Source organism: Oncorhynchus mykiss, chromosome 4 (genome assembly GCF_013265735.2).
Source record: "Oncorhynchus mykiss isolate Arlee chromosome 4, USDA_OmykA_1.1, whole genome shotgun sequence".
Taxonomy (NCBI): domain Eukaryota; kingdom Metazoa; phylum Chordata; class Actinopteri; order Salmoniformes; family Salmonidae; genus Oncorhynchus; species Oncorhynchus mykiss.
Genome location: NC_048568.1, coordinates 20349584 through 20376662, shown reverse-complemented (window position 1 = coordinate 20376662; position 27079 = coordinate 20349584). Strand labels below are relative to the sequence as shown.

General features: G+C 43.1%; 2 protein-coding genes across 4 annotated transcripts in view; both read left to right on the top strand.

Moving 5' to 3' along the window:
* LOC110522275 (nuclear receptor coactivator 1) overlaps window positions 1–27079 on the top strand; it is a 91002-nt gene that overhangs the window by 43100 nt on the left and 20823 nt on the right. For all 3 annotated transcript variants that reach the window (XM_036975854.1, XM_036975855.1, XM_036975853.1), the window contains exons 2-4: window positions 11637–11742; window positions 15424–15590; window positions 26692–26798. In XM_036975854.1, the coding sequence (XP_036831749.1) occupies window positions 11654–11742; window positions 15424–15590; window positions 26692–26798 (363 nt within the window). In that variant the 5' untranslated portion in view covers window positions 11637–11653. The remainder of the gene's footprint in view (window positions 1–11636; window positions 11743–15423; window positions 15591–26691; window positions 26799–27079) is intronic.
* Window positions 1087–4596, top strand: LOC118964444 (laminin subunit beta-1-like). The gene is made up of 5 exons (XM_036975857.1): window positions 1087–2614; window positions 2829–2925; window positions 3088–3265; window positions 3918–4048; window positions 4383–4596. The coding sequence occupies exons 1-4, from the start codon at window positions 2514–2516 to the stop codon at window positions 3995–3997; spliced, it is 456 nt and encodes a 151-aa protein (XP_036831752.1). The 5' UTR covers window positions 1087–2513; the 3' UTR covers window positions 3998–4048; window positions 4383–4596.

Here is a 27079-nt window from a genome sequence, read left to right as displayed (position 1 = left end):
AACATCCTAAGGAGCACTGTGCAAGCGATAATATTGAAATGGAAGGAGTATCAGACCACTGCAAATCTACCAAGACCTGGCCGTCCCTCTAAACTTTCAGCTCATACAAGGAGAAGACTGATCAGAGATGCAGCCAAGAGGCCCATGATCACTCTGGATGAACTGCAGAGATCTACAGCTGAGGTGGGAGACTCTGTCCATAGGACAACAATCAGTCGTATATTGCACAAATCTGGCCTTTATGGAAGAGTGGCAAGAAGAAAGCCATTTCTTAAAGATATCCATAAAAAGTGTCATTTAAAGTTTGCCACAAGCCACCTGGGAGACACACCAAACATGTGGAAGAAGGTGCTCTGGTCAGATGAAACCAAAATTGAACTTTTTGGCAACAATGCAAAACGTTATGTTTGGCGTAAAAGCAACACAGCTGAACACACCATCCCCACTGTCAAACATGGTGGTGGCAGCATCATGGTTTGGGCCTGCTTTTCTTCAGCAGGGACAGGGAAGATGGTTAAAATTGATGGGAAGATGGATGGAGCCAAATACAGGACCATTCTGGAAGAAAACCTGATGGAGTCTGCAAAAGACCTGAGACTGGGACGGAGATTTGTCTTCCAACAAGACAATGATCCAAAACATAAAGCAAAATCTACAATGGAATGGTTCAAAAATAAACATATCCAGGTGTTAGAATGGCCAAGTCAAAGTCCAGACCTGAATCCAATCGAGAATCTGTGGAAAGAACTGAAAACTGCTGTTCACAAATGCTCTCCATCCAACCTCACTGAGCTCGAGCTGTTTTGCAAGGAGGAATGGGAAAAAATGTCAGTCTCTCGATGTGCAAAACTGATAGAGACATACGACTTACAGCTGTAATCGCAGCAAAAGGTGGCTCTACAAAGTATTAACTTAAGGGGGCCGAATAATTTTGCACGCCCAATTTTTCAGGTTTTGATTTGTTAAAAAAGTTTGAAATATCCAATAAATGTCGTTCCACTTCATGATTGTGTCCCACTTGTTGTTGATTCTTCACAAAAAAATACAGTTTTATATCTTTATGTTTGAAGCCTGAAATGTGGCAAAAGGTCGCAAAGTTCAAGGGGGCCGAATACTTTCGCAATGCACTATCTTCTTAAAAGCTGATTTTAAACTTAACCACACTGCTAACCTTTTGCCTAACCATAACTTTAAAGTTAAGACCAAAAAGCACATCTTTGTTTTTCATGGATTTTTACTGTAGAGTAAAGCTGTGTTATCTAGTGTAAACCAGATTTTGATGTTGAAAGGCAATGTAACCTAACGTAGCAGGTGGAAAAACATTTTTTGTTTAAAAAACACCTGAGTGTAGTTCCCACGTACGGGTTTCAGCAGAAAATAACGCTAGATTGTATTTGCTGTACCCCTGAAACCGTATACATCCAGTTGTTGGCAACTTCTCTCAGACTGAAGGCAAGGTGATGGTGGTGTAAGGACGATTGCTGACAATAAAAAGGTAAGCTCTATAACCTAACCAGCCAACTAATCAACTAGGATTTCAGTATTTCAGTTGAAGTAGGTAGTTATTTGGTTTTCTGATGTTAAAGCAGGCTATTGATTAGGCAAGCTAGATCAGCGCCAGCTAGCTAGGAAGCTAAAGCTTGCTGATGTTTAACCACATATAAAATGTACCAGTATCTTTGGTTAACCAAGAGCATTGTAGCTAACTAAGTTAACGAGGGGTTGCTAGAGAAGGAGGACTTGGAAAACCAGCCAGACTGTGAGGGAGTGGTGAGAACAGACATTGAAGGCCCTCCCTAGGGTAGCGGTGATTGAGATGGGGTGAGTGGGAGTCAAGATCAAACTCTGAAATAAATAGCCAATATTATAAACTACTAACTGCATACTTTGAGATAGTCTCTTTGAAATACACTTCTGATAACTTTTACTCTGGCAGTTTTTGTGCAGTAGCTCTTCACGGGTTGGGCATGAAATGACAGCAGGCTGTTCAATACTGAGCCATCCTGACTGACGAGTCGTGTGGATTGGTACAGCTCGCCTTAATCCCATAGTATGTTATCACTTACTTAGCTAAATGATTATCCATAGTTGCCTCTATTAATAAAGCAGCAGTCTTTAAATGGGCTGTTACATTGTATGCAACACTAAGATGGTGTTTAACTCCAATTGAACTCGGTTGATGTTATTTTCTGACATATATTTTTACTTTCTCACTACAGTTGTTCTCAGGAGACGGGTGAGTGCAGAGAACATACTGTATGTCTGACAAAGTGGATTCGGGCTTCTACTTCATTGGCCAAGTTTGGATCTGCGAGTCACCTTTGACCTTGATGTAACTTTCATCGAAGACTTGGGGTCATTGGTGTTCCCTAACTCACCTTGTGACTTGCACAACTCAACACATATGTATCCCTCCACCTTCCTCAGTGGAGTCCCGGCCAGGGGTATCAAACTCCAATGTCCGTGTACATGTTATGTTGGCATAGTTACCGGACCAGTGAGAAGAGGCGTTGATGACAGTGATGCGTCCCAGTGTGGTCTCCACAAACAGCCGCTGTGCCAACACCATGCCTGATGACGACAACCAGATGGTATTCCTCCACCCTGGAACACTGTAAACACACACCTAGTCTCTTTCTCTGTGTATATTTGTTGCGCATGAGAGAGCACGTAATGGGTCTGTATATGTGAGTGTGTGTTTAGTGTAGGAGATACGTGTGTATTTGAGTCTACTCTGAGTCTGTATACACCCTGTATTACATGCCTGTGTTTTTGTTCTTGTGTGTGGTTGTCATGTTTTGTGACATCCCTCTTTCTTGTCTCCTCAGACATTTGGTGCTCCCCGGACCAGGGTTTTCGAGGCAGGGATGGACTACTGTTAGTCTGAGCTTGCCCCGCAGTCCCCATACACACACATTTAACTGGGTTAGTTACCCCACACGCACACCTAGATGCAACTGAGACTCTTGCATAAATCATGCATTGGTGTAACTTGCATAAAAATTTGCGCTACAAGGATTTTATGTTGGGATTCAGCGCGTTCGACTCCATACAAAATCTAATTGCATCTTACTGTCTTCTCTATAGATTGTGCTGATGCCCTACTGTAAGAACCTGGAGATCTTCACTGGTTCTGAGGTAGGTGACCTGACCACCAACAGTTCCTGGGACACGTTCCAGCGTTACCGCTGTCTGGAGAACATGCCGAGCGTCTGCTGCAACTTCATATCTAGCGTGTCAGTTCTGCTGCACCAGGGAGCTAAAGGTATGGCACCGCACTCCCAACAGTCTTGTATGACTGCTTAAACATCCTTAAACATACTCATTTATGTTTTAATTAACACAAAGTCTAAACAATGTTTCTTATGGCTCAATAATACTGACAAATGGTGCTGATTGTACACCTCTGCGCAGTCCCACATAGTGACATCTACCATTCCATATCGAGACAAACATGCAACAGCTCTGTGACAATTTTATATTTCCTCGATTCCTTGCTTCCTATTTCAGTGCCTCTTTCTAAAACCCCATTGGAGGAGAGGACCCAATGTTTCTCTCCTCAGTTCTCCAATGGGGTTTTGAGAAGGATGTGAGTAGAGAGGGAGTGAAGTTAGTTTTAGGTGCAATCTTATGTTGAATGATACATTTATCTGTTTGTACGTACAGTGCCTTCATAAAGTATTCACACCCTTTGACTTATTCCAGATTTTGTTGTTACAAAGTGGGATTAAAATGGATTTAATTCTATTTTTTCGTCAACGATCTATACAAAATACTCTTTGAAAAGGGTAGAAAGTCAAACTTTTTAAATTTTTATTAATGGGAAATAAAACCCTAATATTTTAATGAGAACTATTCAACCCCCCTGAGTTAATACATGTTAGAATCACATTATTTTTTTACCCATCTACCAATAGGTGCCCTTCTTTGCGAGGCATTGGAAAACCTCCCTGGTCTTTGTCGTTACGTGTGTGCTGGAAATTCCATGCTCAACTGAGGGACCTTCCAGATAGATAATCAAACAGTTGGTGTGGTGTACAGAGATGGGGTAGGCATTAAATCATGTTAAACACCATTATTACAGAGTTAGTCCATGCAGCTTATTATCTGATTTGTTAAGCACATTTTTACTCCAGAAGTTATTTTGGCTTGCCATAAGAAAGAGGTTGAATACTTTTTGAATCGAGACATTTCCGCTTTGTGTTTTATATGTAAAAATGTCTAAACATAATTCCACTTTGACATTATTGTGTGTAGACTAGTGACACAAAATCTACGTTTAACCCATTTTAAATTCAAGCTGTAACAAAACAAAATGTGGAGAATGTCAAGAGGTGTGAGTACTTTCTGAAGGCACTGTTCTACTTGTGCTCTTTCCACAGGTGGCTCTGGCTTGCTGATAACATCTGATCTGATGAGACTCCCTATGAGATTTGACTCCTGTATTACTGCCTGTATTCAATACAACTTCCAATGCTGATTTTAAATAATTTGACACTGTAATTTGATAGACAATGGTAGTTCCCAATCAGACATTTACTACCTCAGTAAAATGTTTGGTGAATGCATATTGTTGATGTAAAAACAATATTTCTCTCAACCCTCCCCTTGTACTGTAATTTGTCTTGTTGAAAATTATTATTTATGTCCACAAATAACTGTAGTGACCCTGTGTTTTTAAACTTGGATATCGACTTTGCCTCTTCAACCACTCAGGGCTACAGGCCAGATGGTTGAGTGGTCGGTAACCACCACGAACGAGCTCATTCTCCCTGCCTGTTTCATTCGACCTACACTACCATTAGGCAGGCAATCCGCTAGGAGGAAAATCAGTTTTCAAAATATATATATATTGTGATAATTATACTGAACAAAAATATAAACAAAATGCAACAATTATACTGAGGTACAGTTAACTTAAGGAAATCAGTCAATGTAAATAACTTCATTAGGCCCTTATCTATGCATTTCACATGGAATGCACTTGGGAGCCAGGCCCAGCCAATCAGAATGAGTTTTTTCCCCACAAAAGGGCTTTATTACAGACAGAAATGCTCAGTTTCATCAGCGGATGTGGAGGTCCTGGGCTGGCATTGTTGTCTGCAGTTTTCTGGCAACAGCTCTGGTGGACATTCTTGCAGACAACATTCCAATTGGACGCTTCTTCAACTTGAGACTTATGTGGCATTGTGTTGTTTTCTAAAACTGCACATTTTAGTGGCCTTTTATTGTCCCCAGCACAAGGTGCCCCTGTGTAATGTTTTAATCAGCTTCTTGAAATGCCAAACCTGTCAGGTGGGTGGATTATCTTGGCAAAGGAGAAATGCTCACTGACAGGGATGTAAACAAATTTGTTCACAAAATGTGAGAAATAAGCTTTTTGTGCGAATGGGACATTTCTGTGATCTTTTATTTTTAAAACATGGGACCAACACTTTAAATGTTGTGTTTTATATTTTTGTTCAGTGTATATATAAAATATACAATGAATGTTCCACCAACCGGTTTCTGTGCCAAACCACCAAGCTACCAATAAACAAGGCATACCAACTTCGGGTGCTTTAATATCATGGTTTGAGTTTAACACCACAATAAATTGACTGTCAATCTTGACAAACAGAAAATACATCCCTCCCTACCTTGTAGGCCTACTCAGTATCGAAGGCTTGGCTTGACAATCTCTGAATGTCATTAAACTTTTGGTGTTTTGGAACCGATGCCTCTTTCCATTCATCAAATGGCTGCTGCACTGTTTCATTCGAAAGTATTCAGACCCCTTCCCCTTTTCCACATTTTGTTACGTTACAGCCTTATTCTAAAATAGATCAACAACAAAAAATCTATCTACACACAATACCCCATAATGACAAACCGAAAACAGGTTTTTAGACAATTTTGAAATGTACTAACAATAAACAAATACCTTATTTACATATGTATTCAGACCCTTTGCTATGAGACTCAAAATTGAGCTCCGGTGCATCGTGTTTCCATTGATCATCCTTGAGATGTTTCTGCAACTTGATTGGAGTCCACCTGCAATAAATTCCATGATTGGGCATGATTTGGAAAAGAACACTCCTGTCTATATAAGGTCCCAAAGTTGACAGTGCATGTCAGCAAAAACCAAGCCATGAGGTCGAAGGAATTGTCCGTAGACAAGGATTGTGTCTCGGCACAGATCTGAGGAAGTCTACCAAAATATTTCTGCAGTATTAAAGGTCCCAAAGAACACAGTGGCCTCCATCATTCTTAAATTGAAGAAGTTTGGAACTACCAAGACTCTTCCTAGAGCTGGCCGACCTGCCAATACTGAGCAATCGGGGGAGAAGGGCCTTGGTCAGGGAGGTGACCAAGAAGCTGATGGTCACTCTGACAGAGCACCAGAGTTCCTCTGAGATGAAAGAACCTTCCAGAAGGACAACCATCTCTGAAGCACTCCACCAATCAGGCCTTTTTTGGTAGAGTGGCCAGACAGAAGCCGCTCCTCAGTAAAAGGCACATGACAGCCACTTGGAATTTGCCAAAAGGCACCTAAAGGACTCTGACCATGAGAAACAAAATTCTCTGGTCTGATGAAACCAAGTTGAACTCTTTGGCCTGAATGCAAAGCGTCACATCTGGAGGAAACCTACGGTGAAGCATGGTGGTGGCAGCATGCGGTGGGGATGTTTTTCAGCGGCAGGGACTGGGAGACTAGTCAGGATCGAGGGAGAGATGAATGGAGCAAAGTACAGAAAGATATTTTATAACCTGCTCCAGTGCACTCAGGACCTCAGACTGGGGTGAAGGTTCACCTTCCAACAGGAAAACAACCCTAAGCACACAGCCAAGACAATGCAGGAGTGGCTTCGGGACAAGTCTCAATGTTCTTGAGTGGCCCAGCCAGAGCCCGGACTTGAACCCGATCGCACATCTCTGGAGAGTTCTGAAAATAGCTTTGCCGCAACACTCCCCATCCAACCCGACAGCTTGAGAGGATCTGCAGAGAAGAATGGGAGAAACTCCCCAAATACAGGTGTACCAAGCGTGTAGCAGAATAATGCTGTAATAAAATGTGGAAAAGGTCTAGGAGTCTGAACACTTTCCGAATGCACTGTATATACCTACAGTACAGATATTTTTCAAAGTGACCGGGATTGGACAAAGTCAGAGACTTATTTACATTGTGGTCCCTATTATTTATGTAAACACATATACATACATACATACAGTGCCTTGCGAAAGTATTCGGCCCCCTTGAACTTTGCGACCTTTTGCCACATTTCAGGCTTCAAACATAAAGATATAAAACTGTATTTTTTTGTGAAGAATCAACAACAAGTGGGACACAATCATGAAGTGGAACGACATTTATTGGATATTTCAAACTTTTTTAACAAATCAAAAACTGAAAAATTGGGCGTGCAAAATTATTCAGCCCCCTTAAGTTAATACTTTGTAGCGCCACCTTTTGCTGCGATTACAGCTGTAAGTCGCTTGGGGTATGTCTCTATCAGTTTTGCACATCGAGAGACTGACATTTTTTCCCATTCCTCCTTGCAAAACAGCTCGAGCTCAGTGAGGTTGGATGGAGAGCATTTGTGAACAGCAGTTTTCAGTTCTTTCCACAGATTCTCGATTGGATTCAGGTCTGGACTTTGACTTGGCCATTCTAACACCTGGATATGTTTATTTTTGAACCATTCCATTGTAGATTTTGCTTTATGTTTTGGATCATTGTCTTGTTGGAAGACAAATCTCCGTCCCAGTCTCAGGTCTTTTGCAGACTCCATCAGGTTTTCTTCCAGAATGGTCCTGTATTTGGCTCCATCCATCTTCCCATCAATTTTAACCATCTTCCCTGTCCCTGCTGAAGAAAAGCAGGCCCAAACCATGATGCTGCCACCACCATGTTTGACAGTGGGGATGGTGTGTTGAGCTGTGTTGCTTTTACGCCAAACATAACGTTTTGCATTGTTGCCAAAAAGTTCAATTTTGGTTTCATCTGACCAGAGCACCTTCTTCCACATGTTTGGTGTGTCTCCCAGGTGGCTTGTGGCAAACTTTAAATGACACTTTTTATGGATATCTTTAAGAAATGGCTTTCTTCTTGCCACTCTTCCATAAAGGCCAGATTTGTGCAATATACGACTGATTGTTGTCCTATGGACAGAGTCTCCCACCTCAGCTGTAGATCTCTGCAGTTCATCCAGAGTGATCATGGGCCTCTTGGCTGCATCTCTGATCAGTCTTCTCCTTATATGAGCTGAAAGTTTAGAGGGACGGCCAGGTCTTGGTAGATTTGCAGTGGTTTGATACTCCTTCCATTTCAATATTATCGCTTGCACAGTGCTCCTTGGGATGTTTAAAGCTTGGGAAATCTTTTTGTATCCAAATCCGGCTTTAAACTTCTTCACAACAGTATCTCGGACCTGCCTGGTGTGTTCCTTGTTCTTCATGATGCTCTCTGCGCTTTTAACGGACCTCTGAGACTATCACAGTGCAGGTGCATTCATACGGAGACTTGATTACACACAGGTGGATTGTATTTATCATCATTAGTCATTTAGGTCAACATTGGATCATTCAGAGATCCTCACTGAACTTCTGGAGAGAGTTTGCTGCACTGAAAGTAAAGGGGCTGAATAATTTTGCACGCCCAATTTTTCAGTTTTTGATTTGTTAAAAAAGTTTGAAATATCCAATAAATGTCGTTACCCTTCATGATTGTGTCCCACTTGTTGTTGATTCTTCACAAAAAAATACAGTTTCATATCTATGTTTGAAGCCTGAAATGTGGCGAAAGGTCGCAAAGTTCAAGGGGGCCGAATACTTTCGCAAGGCACTGTACATACATACATACATACATACATACATACATACATACATACATACATACATACATAGATTAGATAAAGACAAGAAAAGGTTCTACTGTTCACACATTAGCCAGCTTTTGACATTCTTTCAAAAGTGGTTATGGTTGGTATGGCTTTGAGTTGCTGTGGTAGTTTGTTCCACTCAACAGTGCTGATATACAAATGTGTTCAAATGTGCACTTGCCAGAGTCTTTAGGCTGTCTATAGCTAGGTTTCCATCAAACCTGGGACAGATTTTCATGCGATTATTCAGAGCAAAAAGAAGAAACCCGCACACTGCTCTTGATCGTATCACTTTTCTTTATTCTAAAATCTGCATCAAAACAATATGCGCAGTTGTGTTTCCATCAAATGTACTTGTTGCACATAAAAATGACTTTTGCGGTTAAATTCCCAAGTTCCAAATAAAAAATACAAGTGAAATGGGTTTCCATCGCATTTTCAATTCTTGGCCTACTGATGGTTTTGTTCCAAAAAATGTAATGTAGGTATAGCGAATGTGCCCTCTGATATTGGCATGTGAGCTCTAGCCAACAGCTCACAGATACAATGCGGGTATAGCCTATGAGATTATTATGGACACAAGTATGAGATCATTTTTATTTGTCAAACAGCAGTCATGCATCGATCATCATGTTACCAGAATAAGACTGTGCCTTTCTAGACCTAATAAACTGTAGAGTAGACCCACAACTCATCCAAATGGAATGAAACATTCAAATCACAATAACATGTTGTGTATTCACTTGAAAACAATAATGCAATTATTCATTGCATTGTGGTGGTGTAGGCTAGTCTAGGTAGGATAATTGTGTTGTCCCTAAACAAGATCAATAGGGGAGCCTCATGTCTTCACTGTTCTTTCATGTGCATTGATGCACCTGGCCTCTCCGCTGCCTATCAGCTATTCTTTTTTTGTTCTTGTGGATTCATATTGAAAATAGATCCAGCTTTGAATGATTTTATGTGTGGTATGATCGCTAGTTAGCCTATTGCAGATCTGGACGAACGATCCGCCTACTACTGTTGTCACTATGAATGGTGGATAGAGGGCGGGATAGACAGACTGGTAGACTTCATTGACCTGTGGGATAGTAAAAGTTAGCGCATGGAAAAGCGTGGTGCATAAGGGAAGTACCAGAACATCTTGATAGGGGAGGCACCTGCAAACATATGAGGAAATGTGGCTAGGATGGAATAAATTATATCGTAAAACCTGCAAATTGCGGATGTAAACCAGGAGGAAAACACACTACCCTCCCCTGTGCCCAATAAAATAAAAAAACCTGCTCTCCCCAAAGCAAAAAAAAGTTGGACAACCCTACCCTATTTTGGACAACTCCCCCACCCCAGTACATTACTAACGGCCCCTTGTTACGTGCGTACCCACATGTCATTCCCAACAATGGAGTCATTATATTTCGCTACTGTATATGCAATTATGGCCAGGACATAGTGTATAATGAATGAACTTGTTAGATCACAGCCATGGTATGCCCATACTCCACCTATTATTTGACACATTGGGGTTACCTCCCTCATATCAAACAAACACATACCAGACACTTTGTGGAATGGTGAAGACAAACAATTAGCTAGGGGTGGACTATGGTGTTACTTAGCTAGATATGGCCATTTGCTTCTCTGTTTACAGATTTACGTTGCTGGTTAATAAGTAATTAGCTATCTAGCTAGTTCACTAACTTTAGTAAGTAGATTCCACTCAACTCAAGGTATAGTATAGCGATTTATTTTATTTCCCAGTTACTTTGCTTATGTATCAAGTTGAAGCTGGGTTGCCCAAGTTGTTCGGTGATTACTGTTCAAGCTAGCTAGCAAGTTTAACAGATGTCTCTGAAACTCTGAAGTGCATCCGTTTGACCTCATGCACTTAACTCAACCAATTACGTGACACAACACTGGACTGACAACACTACACTCGAGCATTTGTTAGTTCGGCCATCACTCCAGTGAAAGTGACCAATCTAAGGTTTCTAGACACACACCCACCTCTTTCCCACCAGCCTGAAATTCATTCGAGAGAAAAAAAGAGATTTAAACCCAAAGGTGCCAAGTCTTCAGAGAGAGCATCTTGATTAATTGAGAGAGAAAACTTGACAAAGATGTGATTTAGTATTGTTGGTGGACAATCTGATGCTTTCCCAAAAAACTGTTACACGTTTGAACCATGTTGCTTACGGTTCTATATTTTTAGATTTTGACATTTTTCTTTTTTATACGTGGCATTGATGTTCTGCTCGCCCAAGCTCTCAAGTTTGACCTGTCCACTTGCAGTACACATCCTCTGCTTTCTCGACCAAATCTCTGCCCTATCGACTGGTCTGTATGCTCACGGAATCCATCCTATGCACTCTCGAATCAGTGTTTGCTTGCTCAATTATGTTTTGTCTCGCTCGACAGCGGCATCTCACGCGCAATGGACTTTAGAGGCTGATTAGTGTGTGTGTGTGTGTGTGTGTGTGTGTGTGATCAGCGGGGTCCCATTTGCTTCAGATGCCTAACATGGATCTGCAATTAGGAGGGAAATGAAGATGTGATTTCCTGTCAAATGGACCCCTCTGTGTCCCAGCCCTAAAACCAATCCTGATTCAGGTCATGCTGACCAGAAGTCAAGATGGTTCTTCCCGCGTTAGGCTTTGTGTTTTTAATTTCTTTGTCTCCTCAATGATGAGTGGTGTTATGTCTGATTTTGAATCAGCTGTGATTGTGGTTTCTTCCCCAGGCTAACCCTGTCCTATTCTCTTCTCTCACCAGGTGTCCTGAAGCTCAGAATGAGTGCTGTAGGGGAAAGTGCCCTGGAACCTGCCACGCCAGAGTCCCGCAAGAGGAAGGGCTCACCATGCGACACCTCAGAGCAGAGGTAAGAACACGGTGCATTTACCTTTTAATCACTTAGCAGACACTCTTATCCAGAACGATTGACAAGATGATGATGACGACGACGATGGTCTTCATTGCCTTTCAAGAGTTAATTCTTTCCACCACTACACATACTCAACAAGAAGCGTCCCCTCATAAGTACAGTATAACCTTGCTACTACCCTTCAGATTTGTTCTCTCATGTTCATCTGTGTTTACATAGTAACCCAAGAAGCTACCCGCTTCTATGGCCCTGATTGGTGTTGAGGAATAGGAGTTTGAGCCTGTGCACACTTAGCTTGAATTCTTGTGTTATCATGTAGTTATGTCAATGGTAGATTTGTGTGAGAATTTGAGATATTTTTAGTCTACAGTGCATTCTGAAAGTATTCAGACCGCTTGACCTTTTACACATTTCGTTACTTTACAGCCTTATTCTAAACTTGATTATTTAATCTTGTTTCTCATGGTCTGAGAGTCCTATAGGTGCCTTTTGGCAAACTCCAGGCGGACTGTCATGTGCCTTTTACTGAGGAGTGGCTTCCGTCTGGCCACTCTACCAAAAAAGGCCTGATTGGTGGAGTGCTTCAGAGATGGTTAACCTTCTAGAAGGTTCTCCCATCTCAGAGGGACTCTGGAGCTCTGTCAGAGTGACCATCGGGTTCTTGGTCACCTCCCTGACCAAGGCCCTTCTCCCCCGATTGCTCAGTATTGGCAGGTTGGCCAGCTCTAGGAAGAGTCTTAGTGGTTCCAAACTTCTTCCATTTAAGAATGATGGAGGCCACTGTGTTCTTCGGGACCTTTAATGTTGCAGAAATATTTTGTTGCCCTTCCCCAGATCTGTGCCTCGACACAATCCTGTCTTGGAGCTCTATGGACAGTTCCTTAGACCTCATGGCTTGGTTTTTGCTCTGACATGCAGTGTCAACTGTGGGACCTTTTATAGACAGGCGTGTGCTTTTCCAAATCATGTCCAGTCAATTGAATTTACCACAGGTGGACTCCAATGAAGTTGTAGAAACATCTCAAGGATGATCAATGGAAACAGGATGCACCTGAGCTTAATTTCAAGTCTCATAGAAATAGATCACTATTCAGACCCTTGCTATTGTTATTTTTTAATATGTTTGCAAATATGTCTAAACCTGTGTTTGCTTTGTCATTATGGGGTATTGTGTGTAGGTTGAGGAAAAAACATTTTTTAATCAATTTTACAATATGTAATAATGTGGGAAAAGTCTAGTGGTCTGAATACTTTCCGAATGCATTGTACTGTATATGGGGATTTGGCCCTATAGATGCTATGTTAGTGGCTGAAGGTTGGCGAGGAGGTGTGTTTTGTTGGTTGTGGTGATTGCTACAGTCTCCTCTACAAGGCCTCAGTTTGCTGATGTAACTGCAGCTTGATCCACCGCACAGTACAGAGCTGACTGTCTGTTTCTACACCAGCCCATGCAGTGCCTGACATGCACTGTAAAGTCTGTAAACTGTATCTGGCTGTAAAGTCTATGAAAATACTATTTTTGTTACAAATGTCACTAGAACAGAGCAGAGCAGGCATTGGGCTATAGAAAATTAACACGGGTCTCATCAACAATCCCAAGCCCACGTGCTAGTGATTAGCCAGCTAATCTTTATATTTCAAGATTAGCCAACTTGGATCTATTTGCTAACTAGCCAGGTTGAACAGTTGAATTGTTATGAACAAACCCTTCTATCTGTCTCTGACTGTTTGAACAGCATGCTAGCCTGTCCACGTTGTTCAAATGTTGAAATCAAGTGGCCTACCGTATTTCTCAGAATGATAATAATTGTGTTTTATGCTTAAATGCCCATTTATAAAACACAGACTAGAAAGCTAGTATAACAGTCTTTGGCTAAAATGCTGCTAGCAGTTCCCCAATGCCGCGCGTGACAAACTGGGTATATATTTTCCAGAATCAATGTTCATTGGCACTCATTTTAGTAGTGTCTGCTCTGCGTGTAATTTGAATAGTTGAGATAACCTTTCTAACAATATAATGTTTAACTTCTCCTCTATTACAGTAAAATAATGTCTCAATGTGTTTGTGTCCATATTATTATTATTATCATTTTTTGACCGATTCTGTGGGATGTAAATATCGAGTTGAAACCAAATGTCAGAGAGGAGTATGTGGTCTCTCAACTTTGCTGGTGTGAGAGGCAGGGGGAGGGGCTCTGTGTGTGTGTGTGTGTGTGTAAACCATTGAGGAAGAAGTGAAAATGAGGCCAATGCGTTTCTGTGGGCTTATTTTGGACCAAGCTTGTTGCCTGCCTTCCCGCCTTTGGGACAACGACTCCGATTGTTAGGGCGGAGACGTGCATCTTGTCATTTAAATACTGATCTCACACTGGCATTAGTCAAATATAGTCACTCTGACACATATACGCACACACACACACCATGGTTTCCGTTAGCCATTAATAGCTGGCTGTTTAAAAAAAATGAAAAGCAGATAAATAAAATTGCCACCAGATTGACATAGTCTCAGCATGTCCATAAGGCTAGGGGAAGCTAAGATTTGAATTAAATTCCCACAATTATATAGGCTAATTAGCCTACTCATGTCTATACATAAATAAATAAAATCATAGCCCAGGCCTCTACTCTATACGCGCTCAGCCATGCATTCAACAGCCTTTTTTGCAAACAGTGATTGAGTTATATTATTAACCTGAATTATGACTATCCAATCTACTCATCACATTACGAGTAGTAGGCTATCTTACATAAGTCTGCAAATGCGATCAATCCCATTCTATCCTGTTTTAGAGGCCAAGTATCTCAAGTATCCAACCATTTTATCACTCATATTTATCATGTTTACCACATTTCTTCTGCAACTTACTTTCAGCTTCAGCGGGCAAAATAATTGAGAGAACAAGGTCAAGCCAAGCCGTAGTCAGTCCCTGCATTCCTCTAATATCTCACACATGGTCAGTGCAGAGCTAGTAGTCACTCTCAGCTCTTAGCCAGGGTTGCTCTCAGCTCGTAGGGCTTTCAGTGTTAGGATAACTCAGTTAGCTGCTGGGCTGTTGCTAGAGTGCGGATGTGGGTGTGTGTGTGTGTGAGAGAGAGATTTCAGTTGATGCCCTGCTAGGTGGAACAATAACACACTGGCAGCAGGTTTAATCCCCCTCTCCTCAGCTGTTCTCTTGCTCTCTGCACTGGTCTGCTTTTCTGCCCTGTCAGCGCTGGTCTCTCCTGCAGCTCTCTGCTCTGGTCCCACTGCCACCCCCCCCCCCCCCCCCCCCCCCCCTTCATAGAAGCCGTGAATTATTGAGAGGCCCGCTGCCCTGTAGACCCCCCCCAGCCCTGATCCTCCCCTCCATCCTTCCCCGTACTCGTTGGTACCAACCCAGCAGCGGACAGTCTGCCTGGATACTCTCTGATGAGCCCAGGGCTGCGTTCCAATACTCTACAATGTCATCTCATTCACCTCTTTGTCTCCTGTCCTTCAGGAAATCCTTCAACTCCTGTGCGTGTCTGTTGTACTCTCGAACTAGAACTCTGTGTGTTTCATGGACTCTGTGTCAGGTCAAGTTATCCTTTATGTTGCGAAGGAGGATTCATTTGGTTGCAGCTAACACGCCATAAAATCAAGTTCTGAACATTTCTCAGAAATAAACCTAAACTGTGTGTGTGTGGCTGTCCTTGCAGTGTGGAGAAGCGTCGGCGGGAGCTGGAGTGTCGTTACATAGACGAGCTGGCCGAGCTCCTGTCTGCCAACATGGGCGACATGGCCAGCCTCAACGTCCAGCCAGACAAGTGCCACATCCTCAAGAGCACCGTGGACCAGATCCAGCAGATCAAACGGCGCGAGCAGGGTGAGCACCAGCACATTAGACACACTTTCTCACTCACTAATCAACCACTCATTTGCATACAAACATGCGCTGTCTTGCTCTCACTCTAGTACACACACACACATTTGTTTTACTATCCTTGTGGAGACCAAACAATTGATTCCCTTTCAAAATCCTATTTTCCCAAATCATATTTTCCCTATTTTCCCTAACTCCTAACCCCTAAGCCTAAAATAGCCTTTTTCCTTGTGGGGAGAGGCCAAATGTTCCAACTTGTCAGAATATTCCTTGTTTTAGTATCCTTGTGATGACATCTGACCCCCCCACAAGGATAGTAAAACAAAAAACACACACATGCTCCCATTCTCACTCTCATTCCCCTCAGTCACTTTACTGACCGACATGGTCACTTCACCCCCCTCACTTCTTTACTCATTTGCTCTTTTTTCCCCTCAATCCCCCAGTCCCTCTAAAGACGTCTAGGTCGCTCGGTGAATTCTGCCCAGCCGTAGGGACCCCTGGGAAATCATGCTTCTTAGTCCACAGGGCTGAATGACAAACCAGACTAATCCCACCTTTAACTCACTGAAAGCTGTGACGCCATTCTGCTGTGTCTTGTGGATCCTTACATCCCCATCCACACGTATCCTATGTTACTATACTTAATGCTTACCAGAGCCGTATCTCTGTTCTCTATAGGCCCATATTGCTCTGGTGCTTACGTATCATTGCATGCATCTTTTGTACCCTTACATATCATTAGTTCTATGCATCTGGTAGGGCAGCGCTCCCAGTTAGTTCTACTTAGTGGCGCCGCTTGTTCTCCCAGATCGTCTCTTAATCAGTAACTGGTCAGTGTTCAATGGAAAAGCCATAAAACAATAAGAGCCAGAGCATTGGTGTTTGTTCCAGGTCGCACTAATCACACACACACACACACACATACACACACACACACACATTCAGTGCACACACACACATGCTCAGACACACACCAGGGATTGACATTAAGTGTTGCCTATTGCCTGGGGCAGGTGAACTGAGCAATCACGGAAGTTGAGCCTGCTCTGAGGTTGCCCCACTGTGCAGCTGAATAACTTTTAAAAAATATAGTAACTCAAAAGAATTCCCGTAGCCTAAAACGGATCTTTCTGGTTCCTCCACATTATTTAAGTGAAAGAAAGACAATTCGTGGCATTTATGGCAGTCCGGCAAGTTGAGCCTGTTCTGAGGTTTGTTTTTACTAACAACAACCAAAGCACAAAGAATTCCAGTACTGATCTTTCTGATTCCTCCCCTAATGTGTAAGAGAAAGGCAGGCAGTATACGGTACTTCTGTGTATAAATAGATAATTTACATTGTCAGAAGATCATAATCTTCGGGCAACCAAAAAATACTCTTGACTTCTCCGAAGGGTAGTGCTTAAGTTGTAAATGTCTAGGTGCCAGAACAGAAAGTGATTGTGAGAGGGGGATGACCTGGGGGGCCTCTGAGGTACCGGAAAGGATGGAGAAAGCCCACCTTTATAATAAAGCAGTGCATATGGATATCATCGCATTTGCGTAGTGACATAGAGCATTAGAGTAGAGGCCCTTAAAGAAGGCTCTCACATGGGGAACAGTTTTTGGCCTTTTATAAACACATTTCATACAATTATGTCATTTTATATGACTGGACACTTTAATATAATATTTTTTAATACCAAACAAATGATCAAAATGACAGTTACAGGAAATTATAGTCCTAGAAAAGCTTTCACCGACTTACCCAATGATGTGCAGCTCAACTTGCCGACAATTGCCAATACTCTCATGCCAAAAGCCTATCTCTCTTGTTTTACTTTGTAAAATAATGTTTACTCGATAGACCTGTTTGGAAGTTGATAAAATATTTTGTCAGCCTACTGTCAGACTAGACTTTTCTTTGAAGCAGGAACCATTCGCTTTCCAACCTATGTTTTCCTGCGATTGCTTTTGAGCTATTTCAAAAGACTTGTGCTGGCTGAATGGCGTTCCCTGACAGATTTGCTGTGCGTTCCCAGGCTATAGGCCTTATGATTGGGGAAAATAAACACTATCCACAGTTAGGCTATAATGTTGCGCAAACCAAAATCTACGTTTTCACATTACGTTTATTTATGGGGCAGGAGAATTAACTCTGATCAATTTTATTATAATTTTTACATTGCAAACTGATTTTTTTATTTTTCATGTAGAGGAAGCCTACTGGATCCGGCCAAATAGGTCCCGGGAAACACAATTGTAAAAACGGAGAGGTGCCGGATCCTGTTCCGTAAGGATCCGGCTCAAATGAAGCACTCCCGAAGGGCAAGTGCCTTTCAGACTTTAATGTCAATCCCTGCACACTGCCAGTATGGGATTAGCCATAGGTGTCACTCTACAGCAGTGGTAGTACTCACTAATATGTTTGAGGAAGACACTTTTAAACAACCACACTGGGAAAGCTGCCATACCCATCGGAGAACGGGGGTTAGTGGGATATCAAATGTATTCATACATTAATCAATCTATTCACTATCAAGTAATTTGTGTCAGAAACAAATCAAACTAGTTTGATTCTGGCCTTATTGCCAATATCTCAAAAGTTAATACAAAGATATGTCAAGTTCCACTCTGAAGGAAGTATGCTTTGGAGTGATTGAAATGCATCAGAAATGTATTAGAATTATTCTGTTCAGATCCATAACTCCTCTTCTAAAGAGTCCTGCTGGTGCGTCCTAGATAGAAGCATAATATACGTATGTTTTCCTGAGAGTCTGAGCTTTCAGGAATGGGGTCATAGTCGATAATAGCTCCAACTGCTCAAAAGATAGTCAAATTTGAAGCAGGGACATGATTTCAAGATGTGCGCTTTTCCCGCTACATTTGTCCCAGCCACTAATAGCGGATATCGAAGGTTACTTACATAACTACAGTTCTATGAACTAAGGGGGACATTCAGATGACTGAGGAAAACATGCACAACAAATGTATTCAGAATATTGCTGTAAGCTGCCAATGAAGTTGCAGAGAGTTGCTCAGTGACTGTGGGGGCGTTAAAGTCATCTTACAATAGTATAATTGGGTGGATTGCTGTCCGTGGCAGCGTTTCATTCCATGTATTTTTTTATCTGATGACTTATTCATCAAACCAGCATGAGTAATGTACAGTGCATTCGGAAAGTATTCAGACCCCTTGACTTTTTTCCACATTATTCTAAAATTGATTACATATATTGATGAAACGTATTATCACGTTTACATAAGTATTGACCTTTACTCAGTACTTTGTTGAAGCACCTTTGGCAGCGAATACAGCCTTGAGTCTTCTTGGGTATGACGCTACAAGCTCGGCACACCTGTATTTGGGGAGTTTCTCCTGTTCTTCTCTGCAGATCCTTTCAAGCTCTGTCAGGTTGGATGGGGAGCGTTGCTACGCAGCTTTTTTCAGGTCTCTCCCGAGATGTTTTCTCGGGTTCAAGTCCAGGCTCTGGCTAGGCCACTCAATGACATTCAGATACTTGTCCTGAAGCCACTCCTGTGTTGTCTTGGATGTGTGCTTAGGGTCATTGTCTTGTTGGAAGGTGAACCTTCGCCCCCCAGTCTGAAGCCCTGAGCGCTCTGAAGCAGATTTTAATGAAAGATCTGTCTGTACTTTGCTCCGTTTGTCTTTCCCTCGATCCTGACTAGTCTCCCAGTCCCTGCCACTGAAAAGCATCCCTGCACTAGATGCTGAAGCATGACGTCTATAGGTAGAACGAAAGGCCCCCATTGCACCCCCTCACCTCTACATCCCCAGGGCCTGAGACACTCTGAAGTGTACAATCAGCTTGTTTGTAGGCCTAACCAGAGCACTGAATACATTTTGGGTTCTGAACTTGACCTCGGCAGAAGAGTGTTAACACTGTTTGGACATGACCTCTCACCCGTTTTAACAGAGCTTCTCACAAGGCAGCCTCCCTCCAGCCCCTGACATCTAGCCAGTGTTGTCCCAACCCATCTTGTTATCATTCTCAGCTCTATGTGTTTGGGGGTTAACACACTCTTAGAAAAAGGTTAAGTTAGGCTAAAGTATTGTTCCCTGAGGTACAAAAATATCAAAATACAGATACTGTACCTTCAGAAATACACATCTTACTGTACTGTTCATTACCTTTTAGGGTACTTGTCAAATCAAATTGTATTGGTCACATACACATATATAGCAGATGTTATTGCGGGTGGAGCGAAGTGCTTGTGTTCCTAGCTCCAACATGTGTGGATAATCTAGTATAATGGTTCATTTTTGTACCAAATATTTTGAAAATAAAGGTACCATCATCACACACTAAACAAAAACCCGGTATTTTGTGTACACTTTGTGTACCCTTTTGATTCTTGATGGTACTAATCTTAACCTTGGCTAAGCAGAAAAGCTACAAATTAACATTGTATTGAAAAAAGGTAAATATTTGTACCCACCATAAGGTACAATGATGAAGAAGAATTGACCATTTTATTTACAGAATCTAAATACTGTGTTATAATGGTGGGGCCTCATTATATTGGAGGCGTGGCTTAGTGGGGGGCTTGGCTTTCAGTTATTTTTTGGTGGGGCCAATCTTGAATCGAAGTGTTGTACCAGTTTAAGTGGTTTATGGTTTTCTTAATTAAAGTTCTAAAAGCTAACATAACATGTGACAGTAAATAGCTGTAATTAATATTTTACAGATCTTACCCAACACAGACCTCTTGGCATAATGTGTAAAGTGTTGGCTTGTCGCAGGGCCCAGGTTTGAGTCCCAGGTGGGGCTACCCCCTGAATTTGCTACATTGGTGTTAGAAGTGGGATGGCGGAGAGGCGTGTACACTTGAGGCACTTGGTTTAAAGAAGAGGACAATTTGTGCCTATTCAAATGAACAAACTGTTTTGTCACTGTGGTGATACCCCAAAAATTCACATGTGTACCTTTTCTAAAGGTACGCTTTTGTACTCTATGACTAAACTCAGCAAAAAAAGAAGCGTCCCTTTTTCACGACCCTGTCTTTCAAAGATAATTCGTAAAAATATGAATAACTTCACTGATCTTCATTGTAAAGGGTTTAAACACTGTTTCCTATGCTTGTTCAATGAAGCATAAACAATTAATGAACATGCACCTGTGGTACGGTCGTTAAAACACTAACAGCTTACAGACGGTAGGCAATTAAGGTCACAGTTATGAATACTTAGGACACTAAAGAGGCCTTTCTACTGACTCTGAAAAACACCCAAAGAAAGATGCCCAGGGTTCCTGCTCATCTGTGTGAACGTGCCTTAGGCATGCTGCAAGGAGGTATGAGGACTGCAGATGTGGCCAGGGCAATAAATTGCAATGTCTGTACTGTAAGATGCCTAAGACAGCGCTACAGGGAGACAGGACGGACAGCTGATCATCCTCTCAGTAGCAGACCACGTGTAACAACACCTGCACAGGATCTGTACATCCAAACATCACACCTGCGTGACAGGTACAGGATGGCAACAACAACTGTCCGAGTTACACCAGGAATGCACAATCCCTCCATCAGTGCTCAGACTGTCCACAATAGGCTGAGAGAGGCTGGACTGAGGGCTTATAGGCCTGTTGTAAGGCAGGTCCTCACCAGACATCACCGGCAACAACGTCGCCTATGGGCACAAACCCATCGTCGCTGGACCAGACAGGACTGTCAAAAAGTGCTCTTCACCAATGAGTCGCGGTTTTGTCTCACCAGGGGTGATGGTCGTATTCGCTTATATCGTCGAAGGAATGAGCGTTACACCAAGGCCTGTACTCTGGAGCGGGATCGATATGGAGATGGAGGGTCCGTCATGGTCTGGGGCGGTATGTCACAGCATCGTCAGACTGAACTTGTTGAACTACCCTTCCTGCAGGCTCATCCTGACATGACCCTCCAGCATGACAATGCCACTAGCCATACTGCTCGTTCTGTGCGTGATTTCCTGCAAGACAGGAATGTCAGTGTTCTGCCATGGCCAGTGAAGAGCCCGGATCTCAATCCCATTGAGCACGTCTGGGACCTGTTGGATCGGAGGGTGAGGGCTAGGGCCACCCCCCCCCCCCCCCCAGACATGTCCAGGAACTTGCAGGTGCCTTGGTGGAAGAGTGGGGTAACATCTCACAGCAAGAACTAGCAAATCTGGTGCAGTCCATGAGGAGGAGATGCACTGCAGTACTTAATTTATTTTTTATTTTTTTATTTTACCTTTATTTAACTAGGCAAGTCAGTTAAGAACAAATTCTTATTTACAATGACAGCCTAGGAACAGTGGGTTAACTGCCTTGTTCAGGGGCAGAACGACAGATCTTTGTCAGCTCGGGGATTCAATCTAGCAACCTTTCGGGTTACTGGCCCAACGCTCTAACCACTAGACTACCGGCCGCCCCAAATGCAGCTGGTGGCCACACCAGATACCGGCGGTTACTTTTGATTTTGACCCCGCCTTTGTTCAGGGACACATTATTCAATTTCTGTTAGTCACATGTCTGTGGAACTTGTTCAGTTTATGTCTCAGTTGTTGAATCTTGTTATGTTCAAACATTTACACATATTAAGTTTGCTGAAAATAAGCACAGTTGACACTGAGGACGTTTCTTTTTTTGCTGTGTTTATATGTAAAAATGATGCGGTCTTGTCCCCTAAAGGTATGAACTGCAAGGGTACAATCAAGTATCTGTAACTAATAGTTTAGTGGGCCACTACAGTGAAGAGATTGTGCCCCTTTAAGTACAATTCAGTACCTTTTTTTCTGAGAGTGTAGGCCATAAATCAAAAACCAATGTAGTAGTAATGTAGCTGTATTTGGCTACTAGGATTTGGAACCTGTAGGCTTTGAAATGATGGGCTAGATCAAAGCGATGTAGGAGGTTGTCCAATTTAGGTCCACGCCTTAACATTTTCAGTTAACTGTGACCCCTCGGATCATGACACTCATTATGTTGCGACCACACCATTGGAATAATGAGGATCGCACTACAACCCTCATAGCCTGGATGGAAACTGAAGCAGTTAGAGTAGGATGATGATGACGTTGTCCCTGAGGCTCTGATCTAAGGTCAAGTTTTTATTTTTCACTCTGATGTTTGAAGGTTAGGATTTGGGGAGAGAAATCTGATCCAAGATCTGTGTCTAAGGGACTACATGGTTCAGTATGTATTTACCCAGCTTTCTCCCTGCCGTCAGAGATCCCATCAAGCATCCTGTTAGTATGGACACACACAAGCAGCGGGCGTTTCTAAGCAGCACTGTAGTGTATATACATTAGACAAGATGGCTGCCTAACAGAAGGGCGTAGTTGCTTAAACGTATTTTAATTCCTGGCCCTGATTCCCATCATCACAAACAGGCTTGGAGACTCAGAATGTTGGTGTAAATTAGAATATTCCTTCCAGCCCTTGTTTCCTATCTAGAATAGGGTAGTACCGGAGGCCCAACGGACTAAGAGAGGGCTGGTGTTGGCCTTGAGCGGGCAGGCAGAGAGACAGGCAGGGAGACGCAGTGGAGTAGAAGTGTAAGAGTAAACAGTGGCGCTCACTTGCCTGCACCGGAATTAGCACCAAAAGCCTCTGTGCTGTGTAGAAGGTGTAATTTTCTCTGTTTCGGCCTCAGTGAAATGAGAGGAACCATTAGGGTCAGTGTGTGTGTGTGTGTTTCCCTCCTTGTAAGGCTTTGGGGGTTGTTGAACGAGATGAGATCCTCTGTTTATTTTATGCCCCCCGCATGAGCCTACCATGGCATAAGGTTGTCAGGGTCTTAGCGGCCCCTGTGATGTCAGTCACAGCTAGGATGTGTGAGAGAGCAGCCAATGGCTGAGATCCCTGCCCCCTGACCTTGTGCAAGAGGGCCTCTCGCACAGCCCAGCTTCCCTTTCCCCTATGCAGGGAGAACCAGGAACACACACGCTCCGCTCACCCCTCCTCTCCCGAGGCCCGCACTCCGCTCCTTTGTGCCCCTCTCTCGCTCTCTCTCGCGCCCTTGCAACTCTCCCCTCTTTCACCTCTTGCCCCCCCTGTGTCCCACTCCCCCTCTCAACCCTCTCCTATCTGATTTTGAGATAGACAAGGACAGACCCCGAATTCTCAGAAGACTCCAGATGTTTTCCTTAACTATTTTGGGAAGAAAATCACATCCTCAAGGAGAAAAATACTCCGTATCCTGTTAGCCCCACCAATTCCCAAAACAACTGGAATTGCCCATGCATTTGCACACTTGGGAAGTTAAACACTGCTCTGGTGACAACCAGAAAGTGGTAGAGTAGTGTATCTGAGGAGTAGTGCAGCACACGGCCCAACCAGCAGGCCTGCTGCAGGATATTCATGTCTCTACCATAAAGTCCTCACCTAGCCCTGGTTGATTTTGTCAATAACCTAATTACGGAAGGACTTTGTTGTGTTTTGGTTTCAGTACTTGGCCTCCTGGAATACCACACATGATTCACAGTGATGTGCTCACTCGTCACCCTGATTTTAAGACCTGGGCACCGGCCAGCCTGCGCTTCATAAATATACACTCCTCTCTCTGTTTCTCCCTGGAGAGGATACGGAGGAGATTGACTTGGTGTGGTCGGGAATACGGTGAAAAGTACCTCTGTTTCCTCTCTTCCTCTTCCTCTCTCTCCTTCCTCTTTCTGTATAGTATCACTCCCTGCTCCTGCTGTTGGCTACTTGGTGGGGACATGTCGGTACAGTGAGCACTGCGTGCTGACATCATGCTGGTCGTGACCTACATTTTCCGTTTACATTTTATTAATTTAACAGATGCTCTTATCCAGAGCGACAATTACTGCATTCATCTTACGATAACTGCGTGAGACAACTACATATCACAACCGTATTTCCTCAATAGAGTAGTTATCAGCAAAGTCAGTGGTAGTAGTAAAACACAAGTGCATTTAATTATTTAAAAATGGATGAGGGGGGTGGGGGCTGTCATTGCGATTAATTTAAGATAGTCTTTAAAGAGGTAGCGTTTCAGACGTTTTCGGAAGATGGGTAGGGACTCCACTGTCCTGACGTTAAGGGAAAGCTTGTTCCCCATTGGGTTGCCAGGACAGAAGAGATTTGACTAGAGGGGGCCCGAACCAAGTACTCTGGGTGGGGGGTGTATGGTTTGAGCATAGACTGAAGGTAGGGGAGGGCATTTTGGTGGGACTGGATCAGGTGTCACCGGCCAAGACTGGGCCCAGTCAGCGAGGAATGAGGGGAGGGGGGCGAGGGAGGTCCTCTCCTCATTATGGTTGTAGGGTAGTCCTGCCCTGTGAGGACAGTGTGGGGGATGGTGATAGGTACTGGATATGAATAATACAGCCTCTCTGACATCAGACTGTAGATTTAGAGACTAACAGGCTGGCTAACAGAAAGACTGGGACACTTTCTCTTCCTCTTTTCTCTATTGTCCTCCCTTCCTTAATCCTTTCCTCTTTCTCATGTCTGCCTCCTTCCCGCTGTATCTTTCTCCTTCATTTGCACTCTTCTCTCTCTCTCTCTCTCTCTCTCTCTCTCTCTCTCGCTCTCTCGCTCTCTCGCTCTCTCGCTCTCTCGCTCTCTCGCTCTCTCGCTCTCTCGCTCTCTCTCGCGCTCTCTCGCTCTCTTTCTTCCCCCCCCTACAGTAATGACATGTGATGAAAGGTCTGGCCTCTCTCTCTGAATTTCAATTCAAGGGGCTTTATTGGCATGGGAAACGTGTTAACATTGCCAAAGAAAGAGATATGGGTTGTATTTATAATGGTGTTTGTTCTTCACTTGTTGACCTTTTCTTGTGACAACAGGTCACAAATATTGCTGCTATGATGGCACACTGTGGTATTTCACCCAGTAGATATGGGAGTTTATCAAAATTGGGTTTGTTGTCGAATTCTTTGTGGATCTGTGTAATCTGAGGGAAATATGTGTCTCTAATATGGCCATACATTGGGCAGGGGGTTAGGAAGTGCAGCTCAGTTTCCACCTAATTTTGTGGGCAGTGAGCACATAGCCTGTCTTCTCTTGAGAGCAATGTCGCCTACGGCGGCCTTTCTCAATAGCAAGGCTATGCTCACTGAGTCTGTACATAGTTAAAGCTTTCCTTAAGTTTGGGTCAGTCACAGTGGTCAGGTATTCTGCCACTGTAGACTCTCTGTTTAGGGCCAAATAGCATTCTAGTTTGCGCTGTTTTTTTAATTAATTATTTCCAATGCGTCAAGTAATTATATATATTTTTTCCTCTCTCTCTCTGTCAGGCCTACAGTACAGTAATGACATGTGATGGCAGGTCCGGCCTCTCTCTCGCTCTCTCTTCGATCCAGCTCAGTCTAGTTCTCTGTATCTGTACTCTATTTCACCCTGCTGGCCTCAGGCATCAATCATCATCTCTCAGATCAGCATCTTTCTCTCTGTCCACACCAGGGCCAGGCCAGGGCGTCAGCAGCCTATCATCAGGTCGTTGATCAAGAAGAGAAAAAAAACATTGTCACTTGACAATACACAGATCCACGATCCCCCTCCCTGGCTCCCTCTCCTCATCACTCTCTTTGGCCCTTTTTGTCCTAAGTAGAACCTTACACCAGGTCCAAGAAGAGATTTGGGTCATTGTTGAATGGCTTTTTAAGAGTTTTTGACATGATATATGTATCTACATGGGGTATGGTTTAATTATAAAAGCAGTATGCATTGGTGTCCATGCCAGAATAAACAAGGCGTTTCCCGCTCACTTCCAGTCGTTGGCTTTAGCTGCTGTACAGTAACTGTACAGTACAGTTACAGAATGCTGTAGTCATGTGCTGCGTTGAGTCCCCCTAACCCTTTGAGCTGGACTGATGTCATCAGAACACAGTTAATCAACAGCCCACACAGTTCATTATTCTCTGTTGAATAATACCAGCTTCATTATGAGGGGAATAACTTGTATAACAAGCTACTTAGGAGTTATTACTTGGAGTTACTAAGTAATTACATAATGCCTATGTAATGGTTGATGTCAGTAAAATAAGGAAGACTAAAAGTACATGCTACCAATGGCTGATCGCCCCACGTTCAGTCCCCCCGTATTGGAGCTGTTCTTAAGATCTGTGTGTTCTTAAGATCTGTGTGTTAAGATCTGTGTGTGCATTTGCCCCCTGCAGAGAAAGCGGCTTTGGTGTCACCGGAAGACGAGGTGCAGAAGAGTGACATCTCGTCCAGTAGTCAGGGCATGGTGGAGAAAGAGGCTCTGGGGCCGCTGCTGCTCGAGGTGAGTGAAACAATAAAGCTTGGTGGAATTTGAATTTCAGTGAGAGACACATGAAGTATCCATTGATTGGATAATTCAGTAATGCAGCTTTCTAAAGCACAGGTGCTCTTTCGTGAGAAATAATCATCTTATTGATTAGATAATCATCTTATTGGTTGCTCATTGGTTGCTCATTAGTAAATACATGGGTAGTTAGATTGCACCTGCTCACAGTAGATTCATACAAAGTTAGATAAAATGTTGTGTATGTTTTTGTGTAAAAGCTCAAATGTAATTTTGAG